General features: G+C 49.7%; 3 protein-coding genes across 8 annotated transcripts; all 3 read right to left on the reverse strand.

Annotated features, from left to right (window-relative positions):
- Positions 1-812: 812 nt before the first annotated feature.
- NGRN (neugrin, neurite outgrowth associated) lies at positions 813-6266 on the reverse strand. The gene is made up of 3 exons (XM_014842588.3): positions 6042-6266; positions 5570-5680; positions 813-1911 (listed from the first exon to the last, which is right to left on the reverse strand). Exons 1-3 carry the CDS (start codon positions 6203-6205, stop codon positions 1299-1301), a joined length of 888 nt encoding a protein of 295 aa, XP_014698074.2. The 5' UTR covers positions 6206-6266; the 3' UTR covers positions 813-1298.
- Positions 6267-6432: 166 nt separating this feature from the next.
- On the reverse strand, positions 6433-17064 carry TTLL13 (tubulin tyrosine ligase like 13). 4 transcript variants are annotated; one of them, XM_044761154.2, is made up of 15 exons: positions 16821-16968; positions 16085-16355; positions 15687-15727; positions 15171-15289; positions 13662-13792; positions 13255-13411; positions 12718-12861; positions 12261-12346; positions 11714-11945; positions 11050-11243; positions 9444-9629; positions 8967-9147; positions 8497-8676; positions 7600-7918; positions 6433-7216 (listed from the first exon to the last, which is right to left on the reverse strand). In XM_044761154.2, the coding sequence occupies exons 2-15, from the start codon at positions 16342-16344 to the stop codon at positions 6960-6962; spliced, it is 2487 nt and encodes an 828-aa protein (XP_044617089.1). In that variant the 5' UTR covers positions 16345-16355; positions 16821-16968; the 3' UTR covers positions 6433-6959. The 4 variants fall into 4 exon arrangements, with proteins under 4 accessions (XP_044617089.1, XP_070351138.1, XP_014698072.2 ...); XM_014842586.3 differs by having other exon boundaries at positions 6436-7216; positions 11059-11243; positions 16821-17064; XM_070495037.1 differs by lacking the exon at positions 16821-16968 and having other exon boundaries at positions 13662-13924.
- A 2220-nt stretch (positions 17065-19284) lies between these two features.
- Positions 19285-27687, reverse strand: GDPGP1 (GDP-D-glucose phosphorylase 1). 3 transcript variants are annotated; one of them, XM_044761199.2, is made up of 4 exons: positions 27257-27666; positions 26891-26926; positions 21796-21852; positions 19380-20742 (listed from the first exon to the last, which is right to left on the reverse strand). In XM_044761199.2, the coding sequence occupies exon 4, from the start codon at positions 20731-20733 to the stop codon at positions 19543-19545; it is 1191 nt and encodes a 396-aa protein (XP_044617134.1). In that variant the 5' UTR covers positions 20734-20742; positions 21796-21852; positions 26891-26926; positions 27257-27666; the 3' UTR covers positions 19380-19542. The 3 variants fall into 3 exon arrangements, with proteins under 3 accessions (XP_014698069.2, XP_044617134.1, XP_044617145.1); XM_044761210.2 differs by having other exon boundaries at positions 26891-27009; positions 27257-27655; XM_014842583.3 differs by lacking the exon at positions 26891-26926 and having other exon boundaries at positions 19285-20742; positions 27257-27687.
- Positions 27688-27704: the final 17 nt, after the last annotated feature.

Here is a 27704-nt window from a genome sequence, read left to right on the forward strand (position 1 = left end):
ATGCTAGATTCCTGGAATTTTAGAAGCTTTAGATTAAGGATCAAGCCTGGGTTCAAGTCGCAGTACTGTCACTCACTAACAGCCATGTGGTCTTGGGCACATCCAAAAACCTTTGAGACTGCCTCATTTGTAAAAGGAGCCTATTATCTGTTCTTGCCTACAACACCCTTGTAAAAACTGTAAAATAAGATACAACTTAAGCTTTTGAAAGTGGCTGGGGATTATGTTGAGGGCCCTAAAGTCTTTGCCTGGTTTTGTTGGGTCAAACCTCCATACCCCAATCTTTTTCAGAACCCTAGCAACTAAAAGAAACTGCATTACATCGAGTGATGATGGCCTGATGTCCAGTTTTTATTTACTTATTTTTAAATTATTTTATTTTTTATTTATTTTTTAAGGAAGATTAGCCCTGAGCTAACTGCTGCCAATCCTCCTCTTTTTGCTGAGGAAGACTGGCCCTGAGCTAACATCCGTGCCCATCTTCCTCTACTTTATATGTGGGACGCCTACCACAGCATGGCTTGCAAAGCGGTGCCATGTCCTCAGCCCGGATCTGAACCGGTGAACCCCGGGCTGCCAAAGAGGAACATGCGAACTTAACCACTGTGCCACCGGGCTGGCCCTAATGTCCAGTTTTCAGCTGTCAAAATCCATTACTGAGCAGGGCGATCTGCACAGAGCTCTTTGTTGGGGATTGATCTGGCCCCATCTCTCTCCCAACGTTTAATGATAAGGGACCCTTTGCCTCTTCCCTTCTCACTCTCCAAGTTCACAGGTAAACCCTCCCATCCCAGAGAGCACCAATCAACACAGACTGCCACATTTTACTTTATTTTGCACATAATGAAAACAATCAACTGACTAAGCAGTTCCAGAACTGCTAGCACTCATTAATCCAAAAGTAAATGAGGTCAGAAGGCAAACTTTTCATTTCCTCCCAAACATATTCCAGGTATCACAGAAACTCCTAACAACACATGCAACACAGGCTGGTTTCAACTTACAGAGAGCCCAAGCAAGAAGGGGGAGCTCCAAAGACCCACATGGGTCAGAGAGGAGTAGCGCTCCAGGAAGCTGGGGTCTACCCAGCACATCACTCACCCTGCCCCCACACGCATTTGCCCCGTGAAGTTCACTGCCATTTGTCAGATTCAAATCCAAGCAATTCTTGCCTCCCACATTCCAGGCTCATCATTTCCTCCTATTCCAAGGTAGATAATCCATATGCAGAAACCAGGCAGCTCCAAATCCACTTTTCCTGCTGTTTCACATGGCATCTCCACAAGCCAAGTTCCAGCTCAAATTCTGTACAAGAAGTTCCCATTACTGTCAAAGAACTCTCGCCCCCTCTGCACTACTTTGCTGCTGAAGTTCTGGTCACTGGGCTCCCCTGTCTGGAACTCTCCTAGCTTCTTGTCACTTGGCAATCCGCCACTGTCAGCTCCTCTGGTGCCCTCACGATCACTGGTGGAGTACTTCTGCAGCTCTCTCCGATGACCCAGGGCTGCAGCAACAGGCACAAAGCTCTCCTCCTCCACGACCTGGATTCCTTTATTCCTCCCTTTCTGTTTCCTTGGTCTATTTGTACTGTGAGTGTTTGATTCTATCACTTTCAAAGAGGTGCTGTCACCCTGGCCTTTGGATGAGGCTTCGCCCCTTGGCATCAACAAAGGGCCTGACACAGAGTGGCCCGCAGAAAGCAGCTTTGAGGTCTCCCCAGAGCCAGGGAGCTGCCGGAGGGAGTGGGCAAGCCCAGCTTTCTTAAGGACTTTTTGATCCTGCTTCAGTTTCTGCTCCAATGTGGGTACAAACTTGCTTTTTAAAACCCTTCGGATAACATCAGTGCTGACATCAAAGCCTTCAGCCAACCTGGGAACTGACCAGGACTCTGCAAATTCCTTATGTAAATACCTGTGGAAAAAAGGAGCAGGTTTTCAAATTGTGAAGAAGTCTCCTATCAGAATAGCTAAATGATAATACTAGTGATGAATATGTGAAAAGAACAGGGCTTGGGAAAACTGCAAACATAGTCTCTATCTCGTGCCACTAAATGGCTGTGTTCCATTCCTGTGTGCCGTCAGCAACACCAAACCACTGTTCATCAGGTCACTTATTTCAGAGCAATTGAAATTCCTCCCACTGCACACTGCACCCAAGTTAGATCCTGGGATGCATGAAGACTGTCCTTCCCACCACAATCTGGTGACGGAGACAGGTACATTAACATATTATAACACTGTGCCAAGAGTTACAGCAGAGGATGCTGTGACAGTACCCAGGAGGGAGACCCAGGGACAGGCTATCACAACACTTGCACCATGGCCCAGGAACTGTTCAAGAAGTCCACACTAGAGCTGGTCTGCAAGGATGAAAAGGAGTAATAAGCTGGCAGAGAGGAGGAGAGGAAGAGATCAAAGGTATTGACAATAGAGTGAGCAGCATGTGCAGTGCAGAAGCACATCACCTTTGCTGGGAACAGCTGTACTTCTCTGACAGTGAGGACAGGAGCAAGATCACGTCAAGCTTAGGATTCTGGAGTTTATCCCAAAGCAACAGTGGACCAAGGAACGATTTTAACCAGTGGAACGCCATCAGCAAATTTTCATTCTGAAGTTCAATGCAATGGTAGTTTTCAGTGGCAAGGCTAGAGGTGGAAAGACAGGGCAAGAGGCTGTCATAGTCATCCAGGCAGTCTGAAATGAGCGGCAATGAGAGCAGAGGAGGGAACAAACTTGAGAAATATTTCAGGAAGGCCTGATGGTAGAACTTGGTAAGAGACTAATATTAGGGGATGAAGGAGGTCAAGATTCTGGATTTTGGTTTGGTGATTGGTGGGACCATTCAGAGTTATAGCAAAAATAGCAGCAGAATCAAGTTATCCAGGAACAAGGATGAAATCCATTTTGTACACGTTGAGTTTGGGGAACCTGTGTGACATCCAAACAGAGACGTCTAGGAGCCAGCCCGGTGGCACAGTGGTTAAGTTCGCACATTTCGCTTCTCGGACGCCCGGGATTCGCCGGTTCAGGTCCCGGGTGCGCACATGGCACCGCTTGGCACGCCATGCTGTGGCAGGCATGCCACGTATAAAGTAGAGGAAGATAGGCATGGATGTTAGCTCAGGGCCAGTCTTCCTCAGCAAAAAGAGGAGGATTGGCAGCAGTTAGCTCAGGGCTAATCTTCCTCAAAAAACAAAACAAAACAAACAAACAAAAAGAGAGACGTCTAGAGCACAGATGAATATAGAGTTCAGAAGAAAAACACGGACTGGAGATGACAGACCTGGAAGTCGTAAGCCAACAGCAGGGGTGGTTAAAGCCAGGTGAGCGGCTGGCATCAGGCAGGGAAATATGCAGGGAGATAAGACAATGAAGGACGAAGGACACTACTCTAAAAAACAGCAATACTTAAGATACAGAAGGAAGACGGGGGTGCCCAGGAAGAAAACTGAGAAAAGGGGCCCTAGAAACAGACGTGAGTGGTCCCCTGCGTCACGGGAGAAGAATTTCAAGAAAGGAGACTATAAGGTCAAATGCTGCAGGAATGTTAGGGAGGCTAAAAACTAGAGCGTCAGTTATGCCTAGCACTGGGGAAGTCGCAGATGGATTTGTGGAGAAGTTTCATCGTAGTGATCAAAAAACAAACAAACGAGGGTGGACAGCCAGGGAGCCAGCTGGGAACAAAAGGATGAGGGAGAACCTTAAGTTGACAGATGCAGGTCCCTCAGGAATTAGGCAGGGATTTGACCTAGAGCACACAGAGGATTGGCCCTAGACAAGTGAAGGGCTGCCAGTTCCTGAGATGCGGAGTAAAAGATTGAGAATGAAGGCAAGGAGCAAGACAGAGAAGCCTCAGAGGGTTCTTACCTAACAGCCTGTTTTCTCTTTGAAGTAAAAGGATATTCACTGACCACAAAAGGAGAGGTGACAGGTAGGAAGCTGGAAGGTTTGAAAAAGCTATTGTTCAAGACAGGAGAGGACGGTGACAAGAGAGAGGTGCTACAGGCTCACAAAACCAGCTCGACAAAATCCCCTTTATTCTAAGTCTCAATTCCAGAGTCATTCTGATGGGAATGGAAAACGGTGCATAACCTATGGAGGGCTATTTAGCAATATTTATCCAAATGCAAATCCATTTGCCCTCAGACCCAGCAACACTACTTCAGGGAATGTATACAACAAATAAATACACCTGGCAAATATGTGGAATGATGTGTATACAAAACCATTCACTAGAGCACAATTTGTGATAACAAGTCAATGGAAACAACCCAAGTACTCATCGTAAAAGATAAACTAGGATTTACTACAACTTCTATAAAAAAGAATGAGATGCTTTCTCTTTTAAAGTAGAAAGACCTGTAGAATACATGAAGTGAAAAAAGAAAAATGTACAAGAGCATTTACAGTATTCTACCGTTTGTGATTAAGGACGTGAAAACAAAAATCTATATTCATATTTGGTCCTTTTTGCATAATGAAACCTGGAAAAAGGCACAAAAAACTATTAAAAATAGTACCTACAGGAGACTGGCTGGGATTAATACTTCTCAATGTGTACACCACTTTATACCGTTCTAATTTTGAACCATATGTAATGTATTATCAAAACAAAAAAATTTTTTTAAAGGGTCTCCTTAAGGTTTTCTAAGATACGGATCCTCTCTTCAGAGAAGTGTACATAACCACGGAAGCCCCCATCCCTGGACCTTAGATTAAGAATATCATGATCCAGACAAATACTGCATGATTTCACTCATATGTGGAAGATAACAAATACATGGATAAAGAGAACAAATTAGCGGTTACCAGACGGGAAGGGCGTTTGGGGTGGGCGAAAGCGATAAAGGGGCACATATGTATGGTGATAGATAAAAATTAAACTACTGGGGGGCCGGCCCCATGGCTGAGTGGTTAAGTTCGCAGGGCTTCCGCACCCCAGCGTTTTGCTGGTTCGGATCCTGGACGATAACATGGCACCGCTCATCAAGCCATGCTGAGGCGGAGTCCCACATACCACAACCAGAAAGATCTACAACTAGAGTATACAGCTATGTACCAGGGGGCTTTGGGGATAAGAAGAAGAAGAAAAATAGAAGATTGGCAACATATGTTCGCTCAGGTGCCAATCTTTAAAAAAAAAAAAATTAGACTACTAGGGGTGAGCACGATGAAGTGTATTCAGAAATTGAAAACAATAACGTATACTTGAAATCACACAATGTTATAAACCATTATGATCTCAATAAAATTACTTGGAAAAAAATGCCAAAAAAAATAAGATAAATAAAAACGTAAAAAACCAAAGAAGATCACGATCCACTATATTTTACGGGTTAAACGTCTGATACCTGCAATTTACTATTTTAAAATTTCAGCAAAAATGAACCAACTATGTCACCTTAAAAACTATTAAATCTAGATGATGGCCTTACAGACGTTCGTTATATTACTATACTTTTCTTTTCGAAATCGTAAGCGATAAAAAAAGTAAAACAAAACGGAGAAACAACGCTCTAGACCCCAGGATACTTCTCATCACAGCAGAACCAAACCACCCCGGGTCTTACCTGATCTGCTCCATGGCTTCCCAGGTCAGGGTCCTGGGCGGGGCACCCGGTGCCTCCATTTGCCTCCGAATTTTCTGGAACCGGGCGGCTTTCTTCTGTCGTTTCAGGGTGCTGGAGGAGAGAACCAACGGCTGGAGCCATGCGTGGGAGGCAGACGGGTGGCTGAAGAGCCTCAGGCTAAGTCACGGAGCGCCCAGCCCCCTGCTCTTTGACCTGCTCGCTGCACCGCCCCAGAATCCTAACACCTGAACGGCGACAGCCCGTAAGCACGCTGAACTTTCTAAACGGGGGATGAAACACGTCACTGGTGAAGGGACCCGCACACCTGCCCCTGCGCCCCTGACAACAGCTAAGAAACAAGGGCCGCGCGCGGCTGGTGCGGCGGCAGGACGCCCGGCGCCAAGGGGCGCGGCCTGGAGCGCCGGGGCGCGAAGCCCTGCTTCAGGCCGAGGGCCCAGGAGGGAGCCGGTACCTCTCCACCTCCTGCAGCTCCCGCTCCTCCGGCTCCCAGTCGGAATCGGGGTCCGGCTCGCGGCCCACGGAGCCCGGGCCCGCCACCTCCCGGGTCGCGAAACCACAGCGAGCGACGGCAGCACGGACACGTCCCCCCAGCAACAAGCTAAGAGCCAACGCCATGTCGACAAATAGCCCTCAGAAGGCCAAAGCGCGATGGCGCCGGAAGCTGGGGGGCGGGGGCCGGAAGTGGGAGGGGCGCGATGGAAGTAGACGTCGCACGTCTTTTCCCGCTTCCGGCCGAGGGCGGGACATCCGGGCTTGACCCGCCCCCGCCGCCCGCCCTTCCCGGATGTCACTGTGAAGGGGCTTCCCTGAAACGGGAGGACCGCAATGAGGGAGAGGACGCTCCTGCAAAACGGCATAAACTTTAATGAAAAGACGGGTTCAGCTGCCAAGAGCCGCCCCTCCGTCCCAACGGCCTCCCAGGCCGGCCTGTCTCCGCCACGGCGGCGGGAAGGACGTCCCCTCGGCGGTCCTCCGACGGCCACAGCCCGGTGCCTCGGGCACTCGGCTCCTCCGGGAAAGGGGCTCCTGGCCGCCGGCGTGGCGACCAGCCCCGGGCCGCACCCGGGGTTCAGACCCATCACCCAGCGGGAAATCCAAGCCAAAGTTTGAAGGGCGAAGACGAGCGCCCGGCCGGCCCTAGTTCCTCTTCATCTTTTAGTCTTTACCGATCCAAAAATAATCTTAGGGTATTGAGGAATTGTCGGTGTCTTTGCATTTTGCCTTAGGCAGACAGGGTTCCTGGCCAGAGCTCTTCAAACTGCAGCTTGGTGGCAGTCTTTCATTTAGCAAAGATTGGAGGCCCTTTGCCCCTTTGGAATCCTCGGGGATTTCTCCAGGACAGGTTGAGCACTGGGCTGGCTTCCTGCATTTACCTGTAGTGGATGATGTCGAGGAGTGCAGTGGTGCGCTGCAGCAGGGGGGCGGAGGCAGGGCAGAGGGGCAGGTCCCGGGCCTTGGCTGCTCTGGGTTCAGAGTCTGCCATGGAGGGCAAGGTGCGTTCAGGCCATGAGCCACTTGCCACTCTTTCTGGTTGCAGAAGATAGCCCTGCTTCGGGGTCAAAGAGGATGGCACTGATCCCGCCAGGGCTCGGTTTATGGCTTCTAGCCTTCTGCTGGCTTGGCCTTCTGCAGTGGAAACATGGGTGCCCCCGAGTTGGTACTCACGGAAGAGATTTGCTCACCTCTTTCCCAACCTTTGCCAATTACCAACACAGGGCAATGGCATGCCATGCTTCCCTCCAGCGTGTTTACCACACTGTTGTGATTGCTGTGTTTACTTGTCCCTTTCCCTGTTAACCGTGTGTTGAGTGCTGGGACTGTATTTCTGCCATTTCTGTCACCAGGGTCTAGTACATAGAAGGAGGTAAATAAATGGGTCCTCTATCCCCCCACCCCTTCCCACACTTGCTGGAAGTGCCATATTATATTCGGGGAGCATCCCAGCTGTAATATTAGCCAGGGGGAATTTACACAAGTCAGAGGGACCAAAGCCAGTTTTGCATACTTACGCCTAGTTAGCCTGACTCTGGCGCTGGGAAAATAGCGCCTTCCAGATTTCTTCACTGACAATGAACAAGGGCCGACGGTTGCTGGATCTCTTATCCAGTTGAAGTTCTTGGGCTGTAGATGGCACTGGGAATGATGTGGAACTGCAGCATTCATGCTTGACAGTGGCCCTAAGATCCTGGGGATCAATTCGTGGGGCCGAACTGGATGCAGGAAATGAGGAGGGCCCTGCTCTTTGGTGACCCTTCTCAGGAGGACCAATGGGACCAGATTCACAGAATGCAGTTCTTGACTGCCCAGCCCGTCCTGGTGAAATCTAGGCTAGAGGAGAAGAGCAGCCCCTTACCACATTTTTTGTGAGGCTGGATGGAGTGGTGTAAGACATAGGTAATGGAAAAATCTAGACCATAGCCACTATTTAACTGTTACTCCGTTGGGGCTCAACAAAAACAGGGGACCCAACAGGTCTGCTCCTAGCCCAGGGAATAGTGAATGCGGCAGCTGTTTTGTTGGCCCAAGACTGTTTACTCATATCCTGTTAGAGCCACGGCACTGGCAGTGCTAGGGAGAGATTACACAGAGGCCATTGAGGGTGGTGGCCTTGTTATTTGTCAGTCACGAGTTTGGAGTTATTGTAAGACAGGAATACAGAGAACAAGTCTCTTGTAAGTGAGAAGGCTGGGAGCTGCACTTTGCTGGATGTCATTACTAAGAACAAGGGAGCTTGGGAACAGATGCAAAAGGAACCAACAGACCTTTTCCCAAGGCCCAGCATACACCACCTTCCCAGGCTCCACTGCCAGATACCATCACATTAGCTTCCTGTGCTGCGGCCACCACCTTGTATTGGTACAGCCCTTGTTCCCTTGTTCTGTGAGAGGCTGCGTAGGGACGCTCACCCAATACTCATGAAGTTTTCTCTGGCCCCGTTGGGTAGGGTGCAGCATGCGGGTGAGCTGCTCTACAATACCCAGGCTACGGATGAGATTCTCCCTTTGTAGCAGGGCCTTCATCCGCTCCAGCTCCTCCTCTTCCACAATATCTTGGGGCTGCATGGTGTCCAGGTGTACTGGTAGCAGCTACAAGGTATGTGAGAGATGAATGGAAGCTCTCCTAGGATCAATCCCAAACCACCAACAAGGATGACTGCGGGTCTCCTGCCCCCTCTACCTCCATCCTTTCCCTGACTCTAGTGGAAGGGTCCCTTTGCTATCCATTCTCTCACCTCCTCTTCCAAAAGGTCAGATTCAAGGTACTCATTAGGAACTCCTCTCTGCCATGCAAGAGGAGAGGACAGCAGAGATTCCCTTCTCTAGTAGTCCCAACCCATTTTCCTGCAGAAAGGCAAAAGCCACAAAAGCCCTGACACCTCTTTCTCCTGGTTCCGGATGCTGTAAGCCAAGTGGGTAGAAACGCCCCGGAGCCTGGGCCTGGGCCGGCTCTTCTCACCGGCTGATTCACCCTGGTTCTGGTCTTTGTTTTCCTTTCGCCTCTTACTGCCCAAGGTCTCCTGCTGTTCCTGCTTCAGGCGGATCTCTTCCAGTTGTTGCCTGACAAGACACAGCAGCTTCAGACACGAGAAATTGTTTGGGGGAGAATGGGGAGAAAGAATAAATGGGGCTGGGGAAAGAGTAGGAAATTATGATCTGTTCTGGGGACTGATGGGAGAGGAAGGAGGGGGAAGATGGGAAACCTACTAAACTGAGTCATTAAGAATCTGATAGAATTGATAACTCCACTGCACTTTCCTCAAGTGTTGGGCTTCCTCTCCACCCTACTGGGGAGCAATTCAGCTTCAGGAGTTGCCTCCACCCGCATGGACAGAGGAGAGTGCAGGGCAAACTACCTGGCACACTCCTCTCTGGCCTTGGAAGCAGCAGTCTCCTGGAAGAGGGAGCCATTGTGTTTGAAGAAGGGTGCATACTTCTCCGTGTCCGGCCCAGGGTAGATCCGCCGGTATCCCCCAAGGTGGGTATCCTCATAGTGTTCCTGGTCCAGCATCGCTACATGGGACGATTCAGTTTGTTCTCGCCTATGGAAACCGAGGTCAGCGTGTGTCAGGGGAGGACTGTGAGGAGGGACAGGAGGGCTGGCTAAGGCTTTAAGAACCTCCCACCAGCTTTGTGGCCTTTTGGGCCCCTGCCCTTGTGAAAGCTTCCAAGCCCATCTGTGGCCAGTCCCACCTGTGCATAGACATGAAAATAGGCTTGACTTCCAGAAACCTAGTTTTCATCTTAAGGGCTGGGGGGTCCACTCGTAAGCTAGCATTCCCAGTTATCATAATCTGTTAGGTTTCTGATTATAAAGTAACATATGTTAATTACAGAAAAATTTAGAAGAGCAAAAAGCTGAAACCTTCCCTAATCTTGCTATGCGGTCAGCACGGTGGCTATGAGCAGGGTCTCCTGGGTGGGACCTCCTGAGTTGGGATCCTGGCTCTGCTACTCACTACCTTACTCTTTCTTTATTCCTGCCTTTCTTGTTTTAGATGAAAATGAGGTCATACAACAACATTTTAAATGGGTATCTAGTATTCTAGTGTATGACTGTACTTTTGTTTATTAAGTCCAGTAGTTTTCAACCTTTCTTCCCCATTGAAAGACATGATACATAACAGCCACGTGCACGATCCTATCTCATGGGAATCTCCAGGGTATTTACAGTTCTACTTCACCTCCATTTGCACAAACATTTGAGTGCATACTGTGTGCCAGGCCCTCAAGATATCATGGCGGATCAAATACACACTGGCCTGGTGTATTGCATTGCAAATGGAGAAGAGGGATGTGATTATAGGAATAATCCTAAATCTACTCCAATTCATTTTTATGTATCATTAACAAATTGTAATTTAGTGTCACAAGAAACGACCATATTTGGGACCCATCTTACAATTAAAACAACAGTAAGTAAACAATGTTGATTTCAACAATCCTCTATTATTGAATGACTAAACTTTTTTCCGTGTTTCATTTTATAAACTTTCTTAGGAAATGGTTTCTAGAGGAGCTTTGTTTAAAAGAAAAACCAGCTAATCAAACCACATAAAGCTCTTTATGTGCTGATATGAAATAGCTCTAAGATACATTGCTAAGTGGGATGCACAGAGTATGAAATTTATGCTACTGTCTGGGTAGATAAAAGGAGAAAAAAATTTGTATGAGTACACATGTATTAACTATTTGTGAACGTATACACATGGCCCTAGGAACATTGACTGGCTCCAGAGAGGAAAACTGAGTAGCTGGAGAAGGGTAGGAGAGACGCTATTCACTGTATCTTTTGAATTTTGAACATATTATCTATGATATGTGACATTTTATCTATGCAGAAAAGATGTTTTTAAGAGCTCATCAGCCCCAGGCTGCCTTCTCCATCCAGAGGAGGACTTTCACTCTCAGGAAAGTGATAACAAAGAAGGCAAGTTGCGCAACTAAACACACGTCAGACACCTGGAGCACCTGGCTTCTCGTGGCTGTTGATGGCACTGAAAAAGCCGCTCCTTGACTCGCCGCTTGTCCTCCTCTATCACCTTCCTTTTGTCACAGCCCCGGAGGTTGACAAGGGTCATGGCATCACAGAGAAGTGCATCCTTCACTTCTCGATCAAGCCGTGAGTCCGTGGTGAAGCTTGGAGAGTGGTTTACCTGCCAGGAGGAGTCATTATCCACCCCCTTCCTGGACACCTGAGCAGGTGGTGGTCTCAGCAGAGTACCTGGAGGGTCTAGGAGAGACATCCCCCTCCAGAGGCCTCAGTCAAGGAGGCTGGATGTTCTGACATCCAAGGCCACAGACTCTGCCACAGAGATCGCTCCCATGCACAGGCTGGCGAGAGCAAACCAGCCAGCCTGACTCTACAGAGAGTGTCCTTAAAGGCAAGGCTTACGTGAAGAGCACTTGGGATCCAAAACCTGGATTCCTGTAGTGGAGGCCAGAGACCACCAGGATTTGACTCAGCAGGTCAAAAGTGTAGAAATCATATGCCTTCTGTCGGTTCCCACCCGTCCCAGTGCTGCTGCGTCCCCCATTCTCTGCCTCAGTGCACTCCTACCCCAGGTGTCCTGTTCAGGAAGGCCTCTGGACCTTGGTTATGCAAAGCCCAGGAGATAATCCTCACCTCCAGCAGCCAGGGCTTCAGCTTGTGGTCCAGCAAGATGTCAAAACCAAGGATCTCAAAACAGGCACATGTACCTCCACTCAGGTATTGGGGAAAACAGGTTCGGTAGTTGTGGCGAAGAACAGAATGGGCCGAGATGATGGTTTTGATGATGATGTCCTCGATGTCACCCCACAGCTCTCGGGGGTCGTAGCTGTGCTCTCGCAGCCAGGCATTGAGTGTCGATAGCTTCCTGTGAGGCCCAGTGCTCAGAGGAAGACCAGTTTCTGGGCCAGTGGGGACGGGCTGCAGGAGACTCCCTAATACTAACCCCAATTCCCTGCCAGGGCTCCTTGTGCTTTAAAGGGCTGCGAGCAGCGTGGAGCAGGGCCTAGTCATCAGGGTGGGGTGTGGGGCTGCACTTAGAGGTCAGGCACAGAACAAGGGTCGGTCTGTAAAGCTTGAGTTTTCCTGAGCAATTAGCATCCCAAGAACCAGCTCGCTTTCATGGGCTGCTGAGACTGGGGCTAAGGGGAGAAGAATTAGGAGAAAACAGAGTAGAGAGTACCTCTTACTGCCCACAGCATCGTCCCGGACAAAATTCTCGTTGTGTTTGTTGATAGCATAGTTGGTCAGGTGCATGCAGACATCATCCTGGGAAGAGATGGCCCTGTGGTCTCAGACTGCTTCCATGCAGCTCTCCAGTACTTCCCTGGCTTTGGATTACCCGCCCCTCCCCAGGACTGCTTGTCTCCTGTCCCTCTTCACTGGAGGACTGTCCTGTGAGCTCCTGGGGAAGAGGGTGTGCCATTCCTCCAGGGATGACCTTCCGCAGTCACCACCCACCAATGCTGTTCCCCCAGCCAGGGGCTGAGGCGCTTACTGGCTTCATTCCCTATTCACGGGTGACAGGCTAGCTGTGTGACAAGCCTCTCTGCCTGCTTTCCCCATAGACCCTCAGCCTCATGGCAGTGGAGGAGAAGAGGGTGCCACCCTGCCCCCAGGGCCGCTGGCTGGGCCCTTACCAGGTTGCTGTGGCTGGGCTCCACATAGGGCATGGTGGCAAAGCGGGCCAGGCCCTCCTCATACATGAAGATCCGAAGTGGGTCACAGGATGTGATCAGGACGTATATTCGCATATCAAACTTGAAGCCATCAATGAGGAAGGGCTGAGGGCACGCAAACCCGCCAGGGAGAAATAATGACACTTTTGAAGTGCTTACTATGTACCACGCACTATTCTATGTGCTTCAAATACATAATAACTCATTTAATTTTCACAATAACCGTATAAAGTAGTTACTGTTATTATTCCCATTAACAAGTGAGAACACTGAGGCACAGAAAGGGTAAGAAATTTGCTCAAAATCACACATCTAGGAAATGGAAAAACTCAGATTCAAACCCAGGCAGGCTGGCTTGGACCCATGGCTCCATGCTGCCTGCAGGGTAACGGGACATCGGAAGGGCAGAAACCTAACACTGGCCTCCTCCCCGGCTTCGGGAGAGACGAGGCCCCCGGTGCTGGCTGAGCAGCCTGGCGGTCCTGAGGCGCCCTTCACCTTGGAGATGTATTGCTGGCAGATCATGTGCTCTCCTGGCTTGATCTCCCGGGGGTTTCGGGTGATGAAGATGCCACGTCCCTGACAGCCACTGTCTGGCTTGCAGATATAAGCGCGAGTTTTTCGCTGACGACCGTAGGACTGGAAGTCCCCATAGCTGTGTGTAGAGAGGGGCTGGTCAGAAGGTTTCTGTGCATCACGGCTGGCCCACGGCCCTGTCGGGTGTTCCCTGCCATCCAGTCCGTGCTCTTCCTGGAGCACTCAGTCTCAGAGCTACTTTGCTTTGACCCAGCTGAAACGGTCCTTCCCCTTCCGTCCTCCTGAGAGGTTCTAGGCCGTGAGGCCGGAGTCTGGAGGGAACTCCTTCCTTCCCCAGTACCTCAGCCTGGGGAGCCAGGCTCACTCACTCTGCAGGGAGGCACCAGGTGCGGGGGAAGATGTTGTACTCAGTAGGATAGAGTTTCTGCATGCGGTTGAGGTTCCGAGCCAGCAGATCTTTGCGGCAGATTTCTGTCATGCCAGGGAAGTGGTTGATTTTCTGAAACACAGCCAGTTGGTTATACTACCCCACAGAGCAAGCAGCAGTTCCTGGGGCCTGGGACTCCCAGGAAGCAGTGGAGAAGGACTGGGAAGCTCAAGGTAGAAGTCACAGTGGAGGTAAACACTGTACCTAGCACCCCAGGGGAGAAAAGGAAGGTTACCTAAGACCGGTGAGACCCCTGCCTGGCCTTTCCCCAAAACACACATGCGCACCGAGGCTAGGGGCAGTGAGAAGGCCAGCCAGGACCTTGGGCCTTCTAGCCACCTTGTAAGATCCCTCAGACCACCAGGGGCTAGTCCTATCAGAATAATTGGTGCGTGATAGCACAAAGCAAATGAGAAAACCTTTCCCAAAAGAGAAGAGAAAATAAGGAACCAGCCCCAGGGAATGCACGGCCACGGCACCCTCAAAGGGCATGGCATTGCCCTGCAGCCTGCTGGAAACCCCCACTGCTCTGTCCTCAGCACGGGGAGGCAGCATCTCAGGATGGGTCAGTGCTCTCTCACTGGCTTTCTCACTCGCTAGCTCTGTGAAGTTGGTATTTCTGAGCCTTGGTGTCTTCTTAACAAAGGAGTATCCACCACTCAGGGTTGTTTTTGAGGATTTAATGAGGTAAGAATGTAAATGCACTTAACACAGTGTCTGACATACAGTAAGCCCTCAATCAATGCTGTTAATTATTGTTACCCTCATCTTACAAGTGCTCCATGCATGCCCCTTCTTTGGGGCTTCTTGAGTGCTTCTAGCTCTCTCTCTCTGTCTCTTTCTGGCTGTTGTCTCATGACTTGTTGTGGGACAGGTTATAGTCTCCTCAACTCCCTTCGTAGCTTCCCCTCAAAATAACCTTGCAGACCCTTTTTAATTATTTTATTGCTAACCACCACAAAGGCCCAATTAGAGAATAACAAAAATACCATGGAGAAGTTTGGTTTGTCTTGTGGACCCTGGTCCATCTTTCTTGCTGCCATGCAGGACCCCACACTGACTCCTCATGAGTGTGGGGTGCTAGGCTAGGCAGCTTAGAAGGCTGGATCATTCAGCTGGCTCTGCTGTTAGCTCCAAAGCTGCCTCTCAGCCTTTCCCCTAAGATGGACTCACATGCCCTGGAGGGGTCCAGCTAGGCACAGGTGCCTCAAGACAAACAGCAAATATTGAGATAGGATGTGCCCAGCAGACACTCCTTCAGATAAGAGAAGTTCCAGAGACCCAAGAGGAGAATATTTGCATCGGAGCAGAAGACCCTGGCCATGGCGTTTCCTGCTCTGCACAGGGGTATAGCCACACAGGGCAGCAGCCTCGGGTGCCTGGGCAGAAGGGTGGGAGTAGTCATTCTGAGGCCACAGCCCCTTTAGGATCTTGGGCCAGGAGGTTGTACCTGAAACCTCTTCATCTCCATGACTCGTTCCAGTGAGACAGAGCAGTCTGTCCAGTACACGGTCCACTCTTCGTCCTCCCCCACTTCCTTCAGGCCACACATTTGGGCTGCCCGACGCACTGTGGAGAAAGGGAAGCCAGTGATGCCAACCTGGGCACCCGCAACAAGCCTTGGGACTGGATCTGGGTCAGGTAAGGAACGGACCTGACTGGACAGCAGCTTGATGAGGGAGACGGTTCTTAGCTCTGCAGTTTAATTACCACGTGACAATTCCAAGTTCATGAGGCTGTCGGGGCCCTTCCAAAATCTGTGACAAACTCCTACCCTCCCACTAAGGTAACTGGAACAGTGATGTCTCAATTGCCAGTAGCTGAGCCAAGGGGCTCAGTGCAGGTGACAGGCCAGCCTAACCAGATCCAGGGGGATGGGAACCCGATTGGAGGACCATCCCCAGAGGAAAAACAACAGCTGTAGGCGCCCTCTTATGCAGTGGTGTGTGATGAGCCAGGCACTTACCACTGTCATACTTGCAGTTGGTCAGGTTGATGGCCAGGGGTCTGGAATGGAGGAATAGCAGAAATCAGGCAGAGTGGGAGAGGACAGACCCTGAGCTGCGGGGCACCCAAATGAAGAGATACCCAACAAATTCATAATACAACTCGTTTTCTCTAGAAACCACTAAAGGAAAGACCAGGATGATATAAATGTGCTGAAATTCCAAATTAACCCAACCCAAAGGGTTCTGAATTTTGTTTGCTTTTGGCTTACCAAAAGGTTAGTGATGCTCCCGTAATCCCTGTCCTCTTTTGCAGACTAAAGGGAAGACTTGGATCCCAGCACCCCAAACTGCTGCAGGGAAGCCAGGGGGTGACTCTCTGGAGATGGGCAAGTGAGGGGGTCCAGGGAACGGTTACCTGCGTTTCCGCCTTCTCTTTCTCTTTCCAACTTCTAAGTCATCTGTGTCATTTGGAGCAATGATTTTCTTGGGAATTTTCTTGGCTACAATGGATAGGGGCACTCCATTCCCAAATGGCTTGCAGTCAGCCTTTGAGAGTGCCCGCTGAGAAGGGTTAGAAGGGATGGCAGCTTCCCCTTTAACACCTTCCTCCTCTGATTCCTCTTCTTCAGCATACTCTTCCTCTGACTCACTGGTCTTACAGGTCCTTGGCTCCATCCTCTTAGATTCTGAGGGAAGAGGACGGGAGTGAAATATATATCAGACCTCCCTCCAGGCCTGCAGGAATCCACCCAAGGGACTTTCACGGTGTTATCCTTCAGAGGAGGATAATCCCACTGCAGAATGGGATGTTTCCAAGTAGGTAATGGGGGCCGTGGGATGTCAATGAGATGATGGATTCTCTGACAAGCCCCAGTCATCCAAGATCACTCCATACAACCCACTGGGGTGCATGCAGGAGCTGAACAGAGCCGGCAGGGACCATGACCATAGCTTTTTTGTTTTTGAATGGGATGGGGGATGGCTGGGAGCACTGGGGGGACCTTCGCTTTTCAGATACAGTCCCTTAGGCTGGCCTTTTCCCTGTCCCATGACTCAGTTTCTCCACGTGTACACACTGGGGCCAGGCACCGGTGGCTAAGACCCCTTGGGCTCTAACGGCGGAGGAGGAGTCTCCGGCGGACACTGCCCACCCGAGGTTCCGAGGAGCGCGGAGGGGCTGCTGGGTTCGCCTCTAGCGGCCCGGGGCTCGACTCAGCTGGCCGCTCATGTCCGCCCTTCGCCCGCCTCCTGCTCCTTCTCGGGCGTTGTTGGGGCTCGGGGACCGCCTCCTTGTTCCACAGGACTGGCTGTCCCCGCCGATCGCGAGGGGGAGCCCGCTCCCCCCGCGCCTCCCCCTGGGTTCACTCCTAGCTGGGCGATCCCGGCGGCGGCGGCGCCTCCTTTCGCAAGCCGGCAGCCGCCGCCGCCGCCGTCGCCATGGACACGAGGGCGGCCCCCATTGGAGAAGCGTTCTGGGGGCGGGGCCTCCAGGGGCCACGCCCACTTGGGCGCCGGCCAAGGCCATCTTGAGGGGGACCCTGAAACGTTTCGCAATGGGGCCAGCGGTGGGAGCCCCGTGCGGCCCGCAGCCCCGGAGGCGGGGTTCAGGCTGCAGCGGACAGGGTGCATGATGGGACTTGTAGTCCCGCTCTGACGCCGGTGGGCACAAGCCCTACCCTCATCCTTCCTTGAACCCGCAGATCAAGCCCGGAATTTGGCCAACTCTGTGTTCCGGACAAATATCTGCTTGCCTTTGTTTTTAGCAACCATACCTTGAGCACAGCCCCTGCCCTCGGAATAGCCGTGCTTAGGACGCGTGTCCTGGAGGCGCTCACCCAGGTGGGCCGCGGCGGCTCCATTGACTGAGGAACAACAGGAGCGCCTCATCAGACTGCTCCTGCGCTCTCCCCTTCTTCCTGACGTCCATCCACTTTGTCTGGCTTCTGATCGCCACCTCCACCAAACTCAGCCCAACCTGTCACCTTAAAAGTACCATGTGGCTCAATCTAGGGGACACTTAAAAATTTTCCCTCCTTTAAAAAGACATGGACATTTTCTGATTCATAGACTTCTTGATCTTTCTTCATCATGACACTCTCGATTACCTCCTCCTTGAAATGCTTCGGAGTCTCTTGGCTCCTAGGACACTCATTTTTCCTCACTGTTTTGACAAATATTTAGTGTTCCAGGCACTGTTCTAGGACCTGAACCATCATTTTTTTTGCCTGCATTGCCACCATTCAGCAACCTCTTAATTGGACTCCCTGATTCTGTTCTTCTCTTCACCCATCTATCCATCCATCTGTTGCAGCTTACACTCTTCCTAAAATGCAAATGTTACTCCCCAACTTAAAACTCTTCAAGGTTTTCCATTAGATCAAGTCCAAAACCCCTTAGTACATGAGACACTCCATCAAAAAGCAAGCAAAGAGGTGGAGAGGCTCTGGACCCCATCAGCCCTTCCCATCGTGCTCAAAGCCCAGGGCTCTGAGAACAAAGGGTCCCCTAAGTGTTTCATACTCAAGCTTAGAAAAGCTTCCATCTAAATTCTCTTCTTGGTGATTCATAGAGTATATAAATGGCCGAGAAGTACCACATAAAAAAAAGCTATTTGACTTTTTTCCTCTTTTTCACGAAAGCTTTTTTGGGCCAGAGAAGGCTTTGCTCTGAACATCAGTCCTAGGGAAAAACTAGGAAAACCCTGATATTTGGGCTCGTCACCTTGGATACAAAATCCACTTTGCTGTAATGGCCATCTGCACTCCCTTCAGAGCGTGAGCAAGCAAAAGAAAGTGATGTTACTGGAACTTGTACATGCAAAGGCTTGCAGAAAGAGGCATGAAGCTAAAATTACTGCAACGTGCCAAAAACACGAGGGTGACCAGATTTTTTGGAGAGAAATTTCAATATCAAACATATCAGTGTAAACATTTAAACGTGAAACTGGTTTTCTTATGAGATGGGTTGTGCTGCATATTCTACCTTATCCCAGGGAGACTTTATAACGTCTTTTCAGGTATAAAACCTCTAAAATCCTGTATAAAAGCTTCATACGGGCCTGGGCAGAGAAAGCCAACTAGCTGGAGAGCTGAGCCTCAGCTTGGGGCCTGAGAACTGTCAGGACAGCACCACCACGGTTATGGGAGCCGCTGCCTGGAGGAGTGGTCCCAAGTGCAGACCCAGCTCGGCTCCTGGCATCTCCCTGCCTGGGCTACGGTCCTGATGCCACTCCGCAGGAGCTGTCTGACCCTGGACAAGCTATTAAATCTCTGTCAGTCTCGTCTCTTCATCTGTGAAGTGGAGTTTTCAGAGGACCTGCACCTTCAACGCTGTGAGGATCCCTTGTTTACACAGGAGATGGCGGACGTGAAGAACGCTCAGCTCAGTGTTGGGGGCTGGAGGAAAATTCAAGGTGGCCAAGTAGGTGAAGAACATGCTATAAAAGGGCATCTGGAGAGGGCTGAATGTAGGGGAGGGATGAAGGAATAAAACTCCAGTGGGCAAAGGCAGAAAAAGCAGGGGCGAGAACAGAGGAAGTGGGGGCATGATGCCAGAGGCACATAAACTATCATTTTGCTAAGATTTGATACGAAAGGAAGACAAAACTCCATATCTAAAGTCAGGAGTATGTAACTCTCATGCACACGCCCTTAACAATAGGTTTGACATCCCTGGGGCTTGTCCAAGAAGACAGGAGAGAAGAAGCAGATACATCCACGAGGGCTCATTCATTCGATTTATTCCAAGGTTTCTCCTCTTTAAAGAGACCACTTATCAGATCTTTATCCCTCCCCTTAGGCTGAAACAGATGAGAAGGCAGTCGTGAAAAATGCCCAAATGACCATTATGGACAGCTCTCTAAAGGGACTTAGATCAGTAAGAAAATAAATACTTCTGGAAGGATTCCTGCTCCTCCTGGGCTGTCAAAGCGACCAGTGCTGCCTGTACCTCCTCTGCTTGGGCTGGGGGCAGCAGGCAGTCTTGGATGAGGGCCAGGGCAGCTGCCTCTGTCAGGCTGCTGAAGTCTTGGGACGTTTTGACAGGGAGGTGCCCAGCCAGCTCACAGAGGGCAACATTGAACGCCCCACCTTCCTTTATCCCAAAGCTGGACTTCCGGGCCCACAGAATTACTCGGACCCCCGTGAGGGCTGAGGAAGGTGATGTTTTTCCCGGTGGGGCCCCCCTGGTCACAAACAAGTTGTGTGCAATCTCGTGGTCAGTCAGGTAGTCAGTGGCCCGACACACCCTGCTTATCAAGGCTTCCAGTTCAGGCCCCGGCCCGCTGGCGTAAAAGAGGAAGCCGGGGGCTGGAAGGGCCTGGAGCAGATGCAGGCGACCCCCAGGGTCCAGGGGCTTGCTGGGGGCTCCCTCCACGGGCAGTCTGTGGGCCAGGTAGTAGCCATGCAGGTGCAGGTGATTCACCGAGGCCAAGCCACCCAGGCTGTTGAAGCCAACACGGAAGCCTGGGTGTGAGCTCAGCAGCACAGCCTCAACCCCGGCCTGCAGCGCCCCTGGCAGCAGGCGCTGGGGGAGCCCGCGGGCAGGCTCAGGCACCAGCAGCACGTGGCCCCACTCCAAAGGGCTGACGTTGATCATCACGAGGATGTCCTCTTGCTGGAGAGCACCTGGGAGACCGGGCTCCCGGTGCAGTCGGAAGAGGACTTCTCCTGGCCGGATCTTGTTGAAGTTAAACTGTTCAGGGTCGAACGCCTGCCTCACGCTCCTGATATTCTGGGGGCGCCTCCTCTGCACGCCTCGCTCCACATTCAGCTGAGCCACAAAACCCACAGCACCAGGGAGGGTTTGGGTCTGCAGCTCCCCCAGGTGGTAGCGGAACAGCCCCAGCTCCATCCGCTGCCTCCAGGCAGAGCAGAGCACACAGTCGAAGCGGGACAGCGGTGGTGGCGCGTCTGGGAGGCCCGGTGCCCTCCTCGGCCACTGAATCCCTTCCAGCAAAAGCTCCTCCTGCCGGTAGACAAAGTCAGGAATGCCGTGCCCTTCCCAGTCCTCGCTGTTTGCAGGCAGCAAATAGGAAGTTTCATTTGAATCACATGGAAGAGCCATAGGGTGGACCTGAAACAATCATAAGAGGTGACAAATACATGATGCCACCCCATTTCCAGAGATTTTTTTATTTTGCATTAACCCTTACTTTTTTTTCCTGATTACAAAAGTAATGTATGCCTTTGGTAAAACATTTTGAAAACACAGAAATCACTCATAATTCCATCACTTGAAGACAAGTGTATATTTTTGCTGAATTAAAAATATATATCGAATTTTTTTCTTTCTAAAAATTATATCTATTGAGTAAACTTTCTTAATGGAGGAAAAAATAAAGATAAAATACAATCCTTATTTCAATGCCTGGGGGACAAAAACAATTTACATTTAGCCTTATTTTCATATATAGTCATGTGTCACTTAATGACGGGAATACATTCTGAGAAATGCGTCGTTAGGCAATTCTATTGTTGTGCAAACATCATAGCGTGCACTTACACAAACCTAGATGGTACAGCCCACTACACACCTAGGCTCTATGGTACTAATCTTATGGGACCTCCGTCATATACATGGTCCGTGGTTAACTGAAATGTCATTATGTGGCACATGACTGTACAGATGGGTCTTGAGTTTTTCAGCCAGTCTTTAACTGTTGTACATAGAGGTTGTTGCCAGTTTCATATTATACACAATGTTCTGATGAACATCCTGTGCATTTATTCTTGCAGACATGTTTTTATGTTCCATTAAAATAGAACGCCAGTGGACCACTGGGTCAGAGAAGGCTCACAGCTCAGGCATTTGATACAGACTCTACCAAACTGCCCTCCGGAGAACCGGACCAGGGTTCAGTGTACGAGAATGGCCAGGGTTTCAAAGGTGACCACTCCTTTTGTGGGAATAGCTTTCCTGCTGTTTGGTAGTGATTCCAAACAGCCATGCAGACAGCCATTTGGGTGAGGATGGCCCGACGTGTGCACCAGGGCTCAGGGCCAATCCTTCAAGGGGGAAGTCAGTACCCATCTTCACCTCCCACTGTGCCCTGGAGCCCTGTGGAGCCACAGGGCCAGGGCCAGGGGCTTGCTGTTGGCCCAGACACGACTTCTGAAGGAGGCTTACCCCAGGGGAGGTGCTGCAGTCCACGTTTGGGTTCCCTCAGCTCTGCTGGTCCAGAAACTTCACAATGACAAAAAATAGAGTAAACAAAGACATACAAAATGACATTTCACAAGTCCAGCTGAGTTTAATGAGTACAGTTTCAGTCTTGCGAGATGAAAACATTTTAGAGATCGGTTGTACAACAATGTGAATATACTTAACACTAGTAAACTGGACACTTAGAAATGGTTAAGATGATTAATTATATGTGTTTTTGACTACAATAAAAAAATTTTTTAGGGGCCAGCCCCGTAGCCGAGTGGTTAAGTTCATGCCCTCTGCTTCAGTGGCCTGGGGTTTCGCCGGCTAGGATCCTGGGCGTGGACATGGCACCGCTCATCAGGCCACGGTGAGGCGGCATCCCACATGCCACAACTAGAAGGACCCACAAGTAAAATATACAACTATATACTGGGGGAACTTGGGGAGAAAAAGCAGAAAAAAAAAAAGAAGATTGGCAACAATTGTTAGCTCAGGTGCCAATCTTTAAAAAATAAAAATAAATAATTTTTTTAAAGTCAAGCTAGGCATAATTTTGACAATAAAATGTAAAATCTTAAATTATTCTATGGAAAGTGAGTCTCAGATATTTGTCCAGAGAAGATACACAAATGGCCAATATGCACATGAACAGATGTTTAACATCACTAATCATTAGGGAAACACAAATCAAAATCATAATGAGATATCTCTTCACACCTATTAGGATGGCTACTACGAAAAGACCAGAACACAATGAGTGGGCAAGGATACAGTCATGTGCCACATAACAATATTTCAGTCAACGACAGGCTGCATATATGACAGTGGTCCAGTAAGATCAGTACCATAGAGCCTAGGTGTGTAGTGGGCTGTACCATCCAGGTTTGTTAAGTACATTCTGTGATGATCGCACAACTACGAAGTCGCCTAACAACGCATTCCTCAGATTGTATCCCTGTCATCAAGTGACATGTGACTGTACAGAGAAACTGGAACCTTGTGCACTGTTGGTAGGAATGTAAATGACGCAGCCACTATGGAGAATAATACAGCAATTCCTCAAAAGAGTAAAAATGGAATCACTATGCAATTCAGCAATTCCACTTCTGAGTATAGAAGCAAAAGAAAGCAGGGTTTCAAAGAGATATGTGCACCCCCATGTTCATAGCAGCATTATTCATAACATTCAAAAGGTGGATGCAACCCAAGTACCCATCGATAGATGAGTGGATAAACAAAATGTGGTTTATCTATATAAGGGAATATTATTCAGTCAGGAATATTATTCAGAAGGAAAGAAATGCTGACAGATGCTACAACATGGATGAACCATGAGGACATTATGCTAAGTGAAATAAGCCAGACACAAAAGGACAAATATTGTATGATTCCACTTAAATAAGGTACTTAGAGTGGTCAAATTCACAGAATGGTGGTTCCCAGAGGCTGGGAGTGGGGAGGGAATGAGGAGTTGTTTGTTGTTTAATGGATATAGAGTTTCAATTCCGCAAGATCACAGAGGTCTGGAGGTTGGCTGCGCAACAATGAGAATATACTTAACACTACTGAACTGTGCACTTAGAAATGGTTCAGATGTTAAATTTTATGTTATGTGTTTACCACAATAAAAAAAGTCAAGATGGTAAATTTTATGTTACGTATATTTTACCATAATTAAAGAAAATTTTTTTAAGTGAGTCTCAAAATAGATTTAAGAAATGCAACAATTTCCTGAGTCATATTTAAGACAGTATTCATTACTCATTCATTCATTCAGGGTCAGTGCCTACTCGTGCCCACTCCTGATGCTCTTCTGTGCACCCTGCTCCATGTTCAGCTGTGTACAAAACCCACGTATTTATGGAGTAACTGCTGCGTGTGGGACAATGAAGACACAGTGGCGAATAAGGCAAACAAGGTCCCTATCCTCATGGAACCTACATCCCATGGGGGAGTCAGACGACAAGCAAAATGAACATGTTAACCACCCAAGCTCACAGCATCCTGTGGGAAATAAACAAGCGACACCATAGAGGGTAACTAAGAGTGGGATCAGGGCATCCTACTTCAGTAAGAGGGCAGGGCTCTCTGAGATGACAGCTGAGAAGACATGCAGGATGAGAAGAAGCCTGCCATGAAGAGCTGAGGAAAGTGTGTTCGGGGCAAAGGAAACTGCCAGTCCAAGGCCCTGAGCCAGGCAGATGCTTGGCCTGTGCGAGAAACAGAAAGGAGGCCAGTATTATTGGAGCATGGCCGACAAAGGGGAGAGGGCCCCAGATGAGGCCGGAGAGGAAGGCAGCAGCCAGATTAGCTGCAGGGCCTTACACATCATGGTCAGGAGCTTGGATTTTACTCTAAATGGAATAAGAAATCACTGGCAGGTTCTAAGCAGAAGGACCATCTGATATTTCATAACTTTTTCTAACTGCTATGTGGAAAATGGACTGTAGGGGAGCAAAGGGGAAGCAGACCATTTTGGAGGCCACTCTGGTGACCAGGTGAGCGACGAGGGCAACTGGACAGTGTAGTTGGCAATAGAGATAGAGGGGAGCAGGGGATGCAGGTCATGTTTTGAAGGCTGAACCAACCGGGCCTGCTGACATGCTGGCTATGGGGACTGAAGGAAAGGGAAGAACTGGGAGTGACTTGGCTTCAGGAACTAGGTAAACTGCAGCGGCATTTACAGAGAAGAAGAAGGCTGGGGAGGCGGGTGGGAACAGGTTGACTAGAGGAAGGGGGAATCAAGAGTTCAATTTTGATTAGAGTCATGCCTAGTTCAATGATGGGGATAGGTTCTGAGAAATGTGTCATTAGGCGATTCGTCATTGTGCAAACATCATAGTGTGTACTTACACAACCCTAGATGGTACAGCCCACTACACGCCTAGGCTCTATGGTACTCATCTGGTGGGACCACCATTGTATATGTGGTCTGTCGTTGATGGAAACATCGTCATGCGGCACATGACTGTGTTGAGTTTGAGATGAGCCTGGGCATCCAAGAAGAGAAGTGTTGTAGGCAGTCGGATAGTTCAACCTGGAGGTCAAGGGTAAGATCTGGGCAAGATAGAAACTTGGAGTAGCACTTAAAGCCAGGGGCTAGGACGAAGGACCCAGGACCAAGATGATACCAAAAGGCTAAAAATATGAGTAAAGAGACATCAATCAACAGCATCAATAAAAAGTGGGTATGGTGATATATATGTTACAGTGAACTAGTACACAAAAAGCATTACCTAGGAATACCTAGGAATGTCACTTTAGAGTGACAAATCACTAGTGACCACGTGACAGGATTCAACATTTACAGGAAAACCTGGAGAAGGGGAACACTAGTTGCATGTCTATATCATGCCAGGCATGGGTAAGAAATTAGTTTTAGAGGCTGACAAGTGTTTGAATTCTAGCTAGACTACTCACTAGCGATGTGACCTTGAGTCCCTAGAAGAAAGTCCATTTCCTTGCCTCGGCCTCTGGGCTCTCGAGGCCTAGCTGTGCCTCCCTCTCTCACCTCATCTCCTACCACTCTTCCCCTTTCCCGCTCCCCTCCTCATTTTCACTCAGCTAATTCCTGCTCATGGCCTTGGCACTTAGTGTTCTTTCTGCCTAAAATACCCTTTTCCCAGATTTTCTTCGCATGGCTGGCTCCTTGAGGTCTCAGATCAAATGTCATTGCCTCAGAGAAATCTTCTGTGGCCCTCCTATCTAAAGTCCCAAGGAAAACAGGGAGAAGGAAATAATATTACAAGCAGGGAGAAAAATGTCTTGGAAAACAAAAAAAAGTGGAATACATAAATCCAAGAGTTGGTACATTGACAAAAAACGGGATCTAGGAACAAGCCTTTGAAAAACCTAAGAAACAAAACAAAATTTTACAACAAGCAGCACTAGAAGCTATTTTTAACAGTATATCAACAACTCAGTTTATCATTGTACCAAGAGATGATCAGGGACAGGAAGGACAATATGCTAACCAGACTCACCAGGGACTACTGGATGACTCAGAAGGCCTATTTAATAATTTATGAGAAGCACGCCACACAGCACAAAGTGTTCCTATTGGCTGGTCACTATCGTCCTTCCTCTATACAGAAATCTACCAGGAAGCAAAATTATAATCAGAAGGTTGTCCAATGAAGAAGGGTTCGGAGCCCTGTGAGGTGGCTGGGAGTGCCAGATCACAGCTGGTCACCATGGCACAAGGCCGATTTCCCCTCTTCCCCATGAAGAGATACAGTCTCCCCATGAGTCCAAGGATTCGCCTTAGGGCCAGCGCTCCCTCTGCGCAGTCTAGCACAGGAGACACAGTAACACCTTCTTGCTCTTTGCCTACCCTTTGACTAACTGAAGAACAACCTTTTCTTGGACAGAAAGAGCCCACTATCAAGAGAAAAATTATCCTGCTGGGACAGGACTAGACTCCAGTCACTTTGACTGGTTTTGGTGTTCGTACTGCCGTGCAGCCTCCCCTTCTCGGAATGGAGTGTTTCCACAACGGTGGGGCTCACATGTTGATATACTGAGTCTGACTAACGTCACTCTCAGACGATCCCCTTATTATGGGGTGCTGGGAAAACTAGTCACTCAGCAAACATTTACTCAACAACTGCCACATATCAGGTCCTCGAGATCACGATTCTCATAGCTCACGGGGTTTACAGTCTGGTGGTGGAAACAGACAATAACCCAATCATCACCCAAGTAAATATAAACTGCAAACATGATACATGCTCTCAAGAAGCAGCACTGGGTAATCAGCAAGTGTGAGACAGATTCCTAATCCAGGGAGTCAGGAAAGGCTTCCCTGAGGATGAGATGGCAGAGGAACTGAGAGCCCAGAGTGGCTGAAACACAGAAAGCCTGAGGGAACAGCAGAGATGCTGAAGTCAGACTACAGAGGGCCAGGATTTGGGTTTTTAACCACTTAATGGTTAAATGGTTAAGACTAACATGCTCAGATTTAGACTTTACAAACATCAGAATGGAAGAATGAAATGGAAGAATCCTAAATTAATTCCTCTGATTTTGTCAATTATACTTCAATAAAGCTGAAAACAAACAAAAAGAGTCTCACCTCCTCCTTCCCCTCTCAGCAGCCTGGAATGCTCTCCTTTTGAAATAACGCAGGTTCATTCATTCATGTATGCATCCAATAAATATTTACCGAAAGCCTCCCAGGTGCCAAGCAGGGTCCTAGCAAACAGGTCAGCCTCAGCCCCTATCAGCCTCCTGCTCCCCGCTCTACCTGAGCCGCTATCGCCCCGGAGCACGCAGCCTGGGCGCAGGGTAGGGTCAGAGGAGAGCATGCAGGCAGGAGGGAGGAGTACAGCAGCGGGGAGCCTCACACGGCAGCGACCGCTGTCAAAAGGCCGGAGCCTAGACAACTCAGAACCCCTCTCGACAGCCGTAAAATTTCCACACTTGTAAGATGGGCACCTACCTTGCAGGCCTGCGTAAGATCGGACATAACTATGCACAGCGCTTGGCATCCAGCTGGCCATCAGGAGACGGCCTCAGCCGGCAGCAGGGTTATGGTCATTTCTGGAGCGGTGGCAACTCGCCACGTGGGGGCTGCAACACGTGCGGCGCGGGCCAGCTGGCAACGTCTGGATGGAGAAGCCCTCGCTGGGCAGAGGGCAGCCGACCGCCTCTGGCCACGCAGCCAGCCTCCAGTTTCCCGGTTGCCCCGGCTCCAGAGACTTCCCTGATGCCCCTTACCGGATCCCGCCCAAGGTCGCCCCCGCCACCGCCTGCGGCAGGTGAGGAGGACTCACCGCGCGACTCCGCCCAAGCTGCCACCCGGCCCATAGCAAGCCCGCGGCGCCCTCCACGCATGCGCAGCCTGCTCACGGGGCGCGGCGCGGCCCGCCCACCCCGGAGGCGGGGCC

The sequence above is a fragment of the Equus asinus genome, chromosome 2, assembly GCF_041296235.1.
Source record: "Equus asinus isolate D_3611 breed Donkey chromosome 2, EquAss-T2T_v2, whole genome shotgun sequence".
Lineage (NCBI taxonomy): Eukaryota > Metazoa > Chordata > Mammalia > Perissodactyla > Equidae > Equus > Equus asinus.

Excerpts from the sequence above, each read along its gene's own strand:
- GDPGP1 (XM_014842583.3), bottom strand. The coding sequence starts at position 20,733 with ATGGCTCTTCCATGTGATTCAAATGAAACTTCCTATTTGCTGCCTGCA.
- TTLL13 (XM_044761154.2), bottom strand. The coding sequence starts at position 16,344 with ATGGAGCCAAGGACCTGTAAGACCAGTGAGTCAGAGGAAGAGTATGCT. Across the intron at positions 9,630-11,049 it reads CGAGAAGCCAGGTGCTCCAG|GCGAGAACAAACTGAATCGT; the intron begins GTGTCTGACGTG and ends CGGTTTCCATAG. Across the intron at positions 7,919-8,496 it reads GAAAACTTCATGAGTATTGG|CCTAGATTTCACCAGGACGG; the intron begins GTGAGCGTCCCT and ends CTTCTCCTCTAG.
- NGRN (XM_014842588.3), bottom strand. The coding sequence starts at position 6,205 with ATGGCGTTGGCTCTTAGCTTGTTGCTGGGGGGACGTGTCCGTGCTGCC. Across the intron at positions 5,681-6,041 it reads GAGCTGCAGGAGGTGGAGAG|CACCCTGAAACGACAGAAGA; the intron begins GTACCGGCTCCC and ends TCTCTCCTCCAG. Across the intron at positions 1,912-5,569 it reads GAAGCCATGGAGCAGATCAG|GTATTTACATAAGGAATTTG; the intron begins GTAAGACCCGGG and ends TTTTTTCCACAG.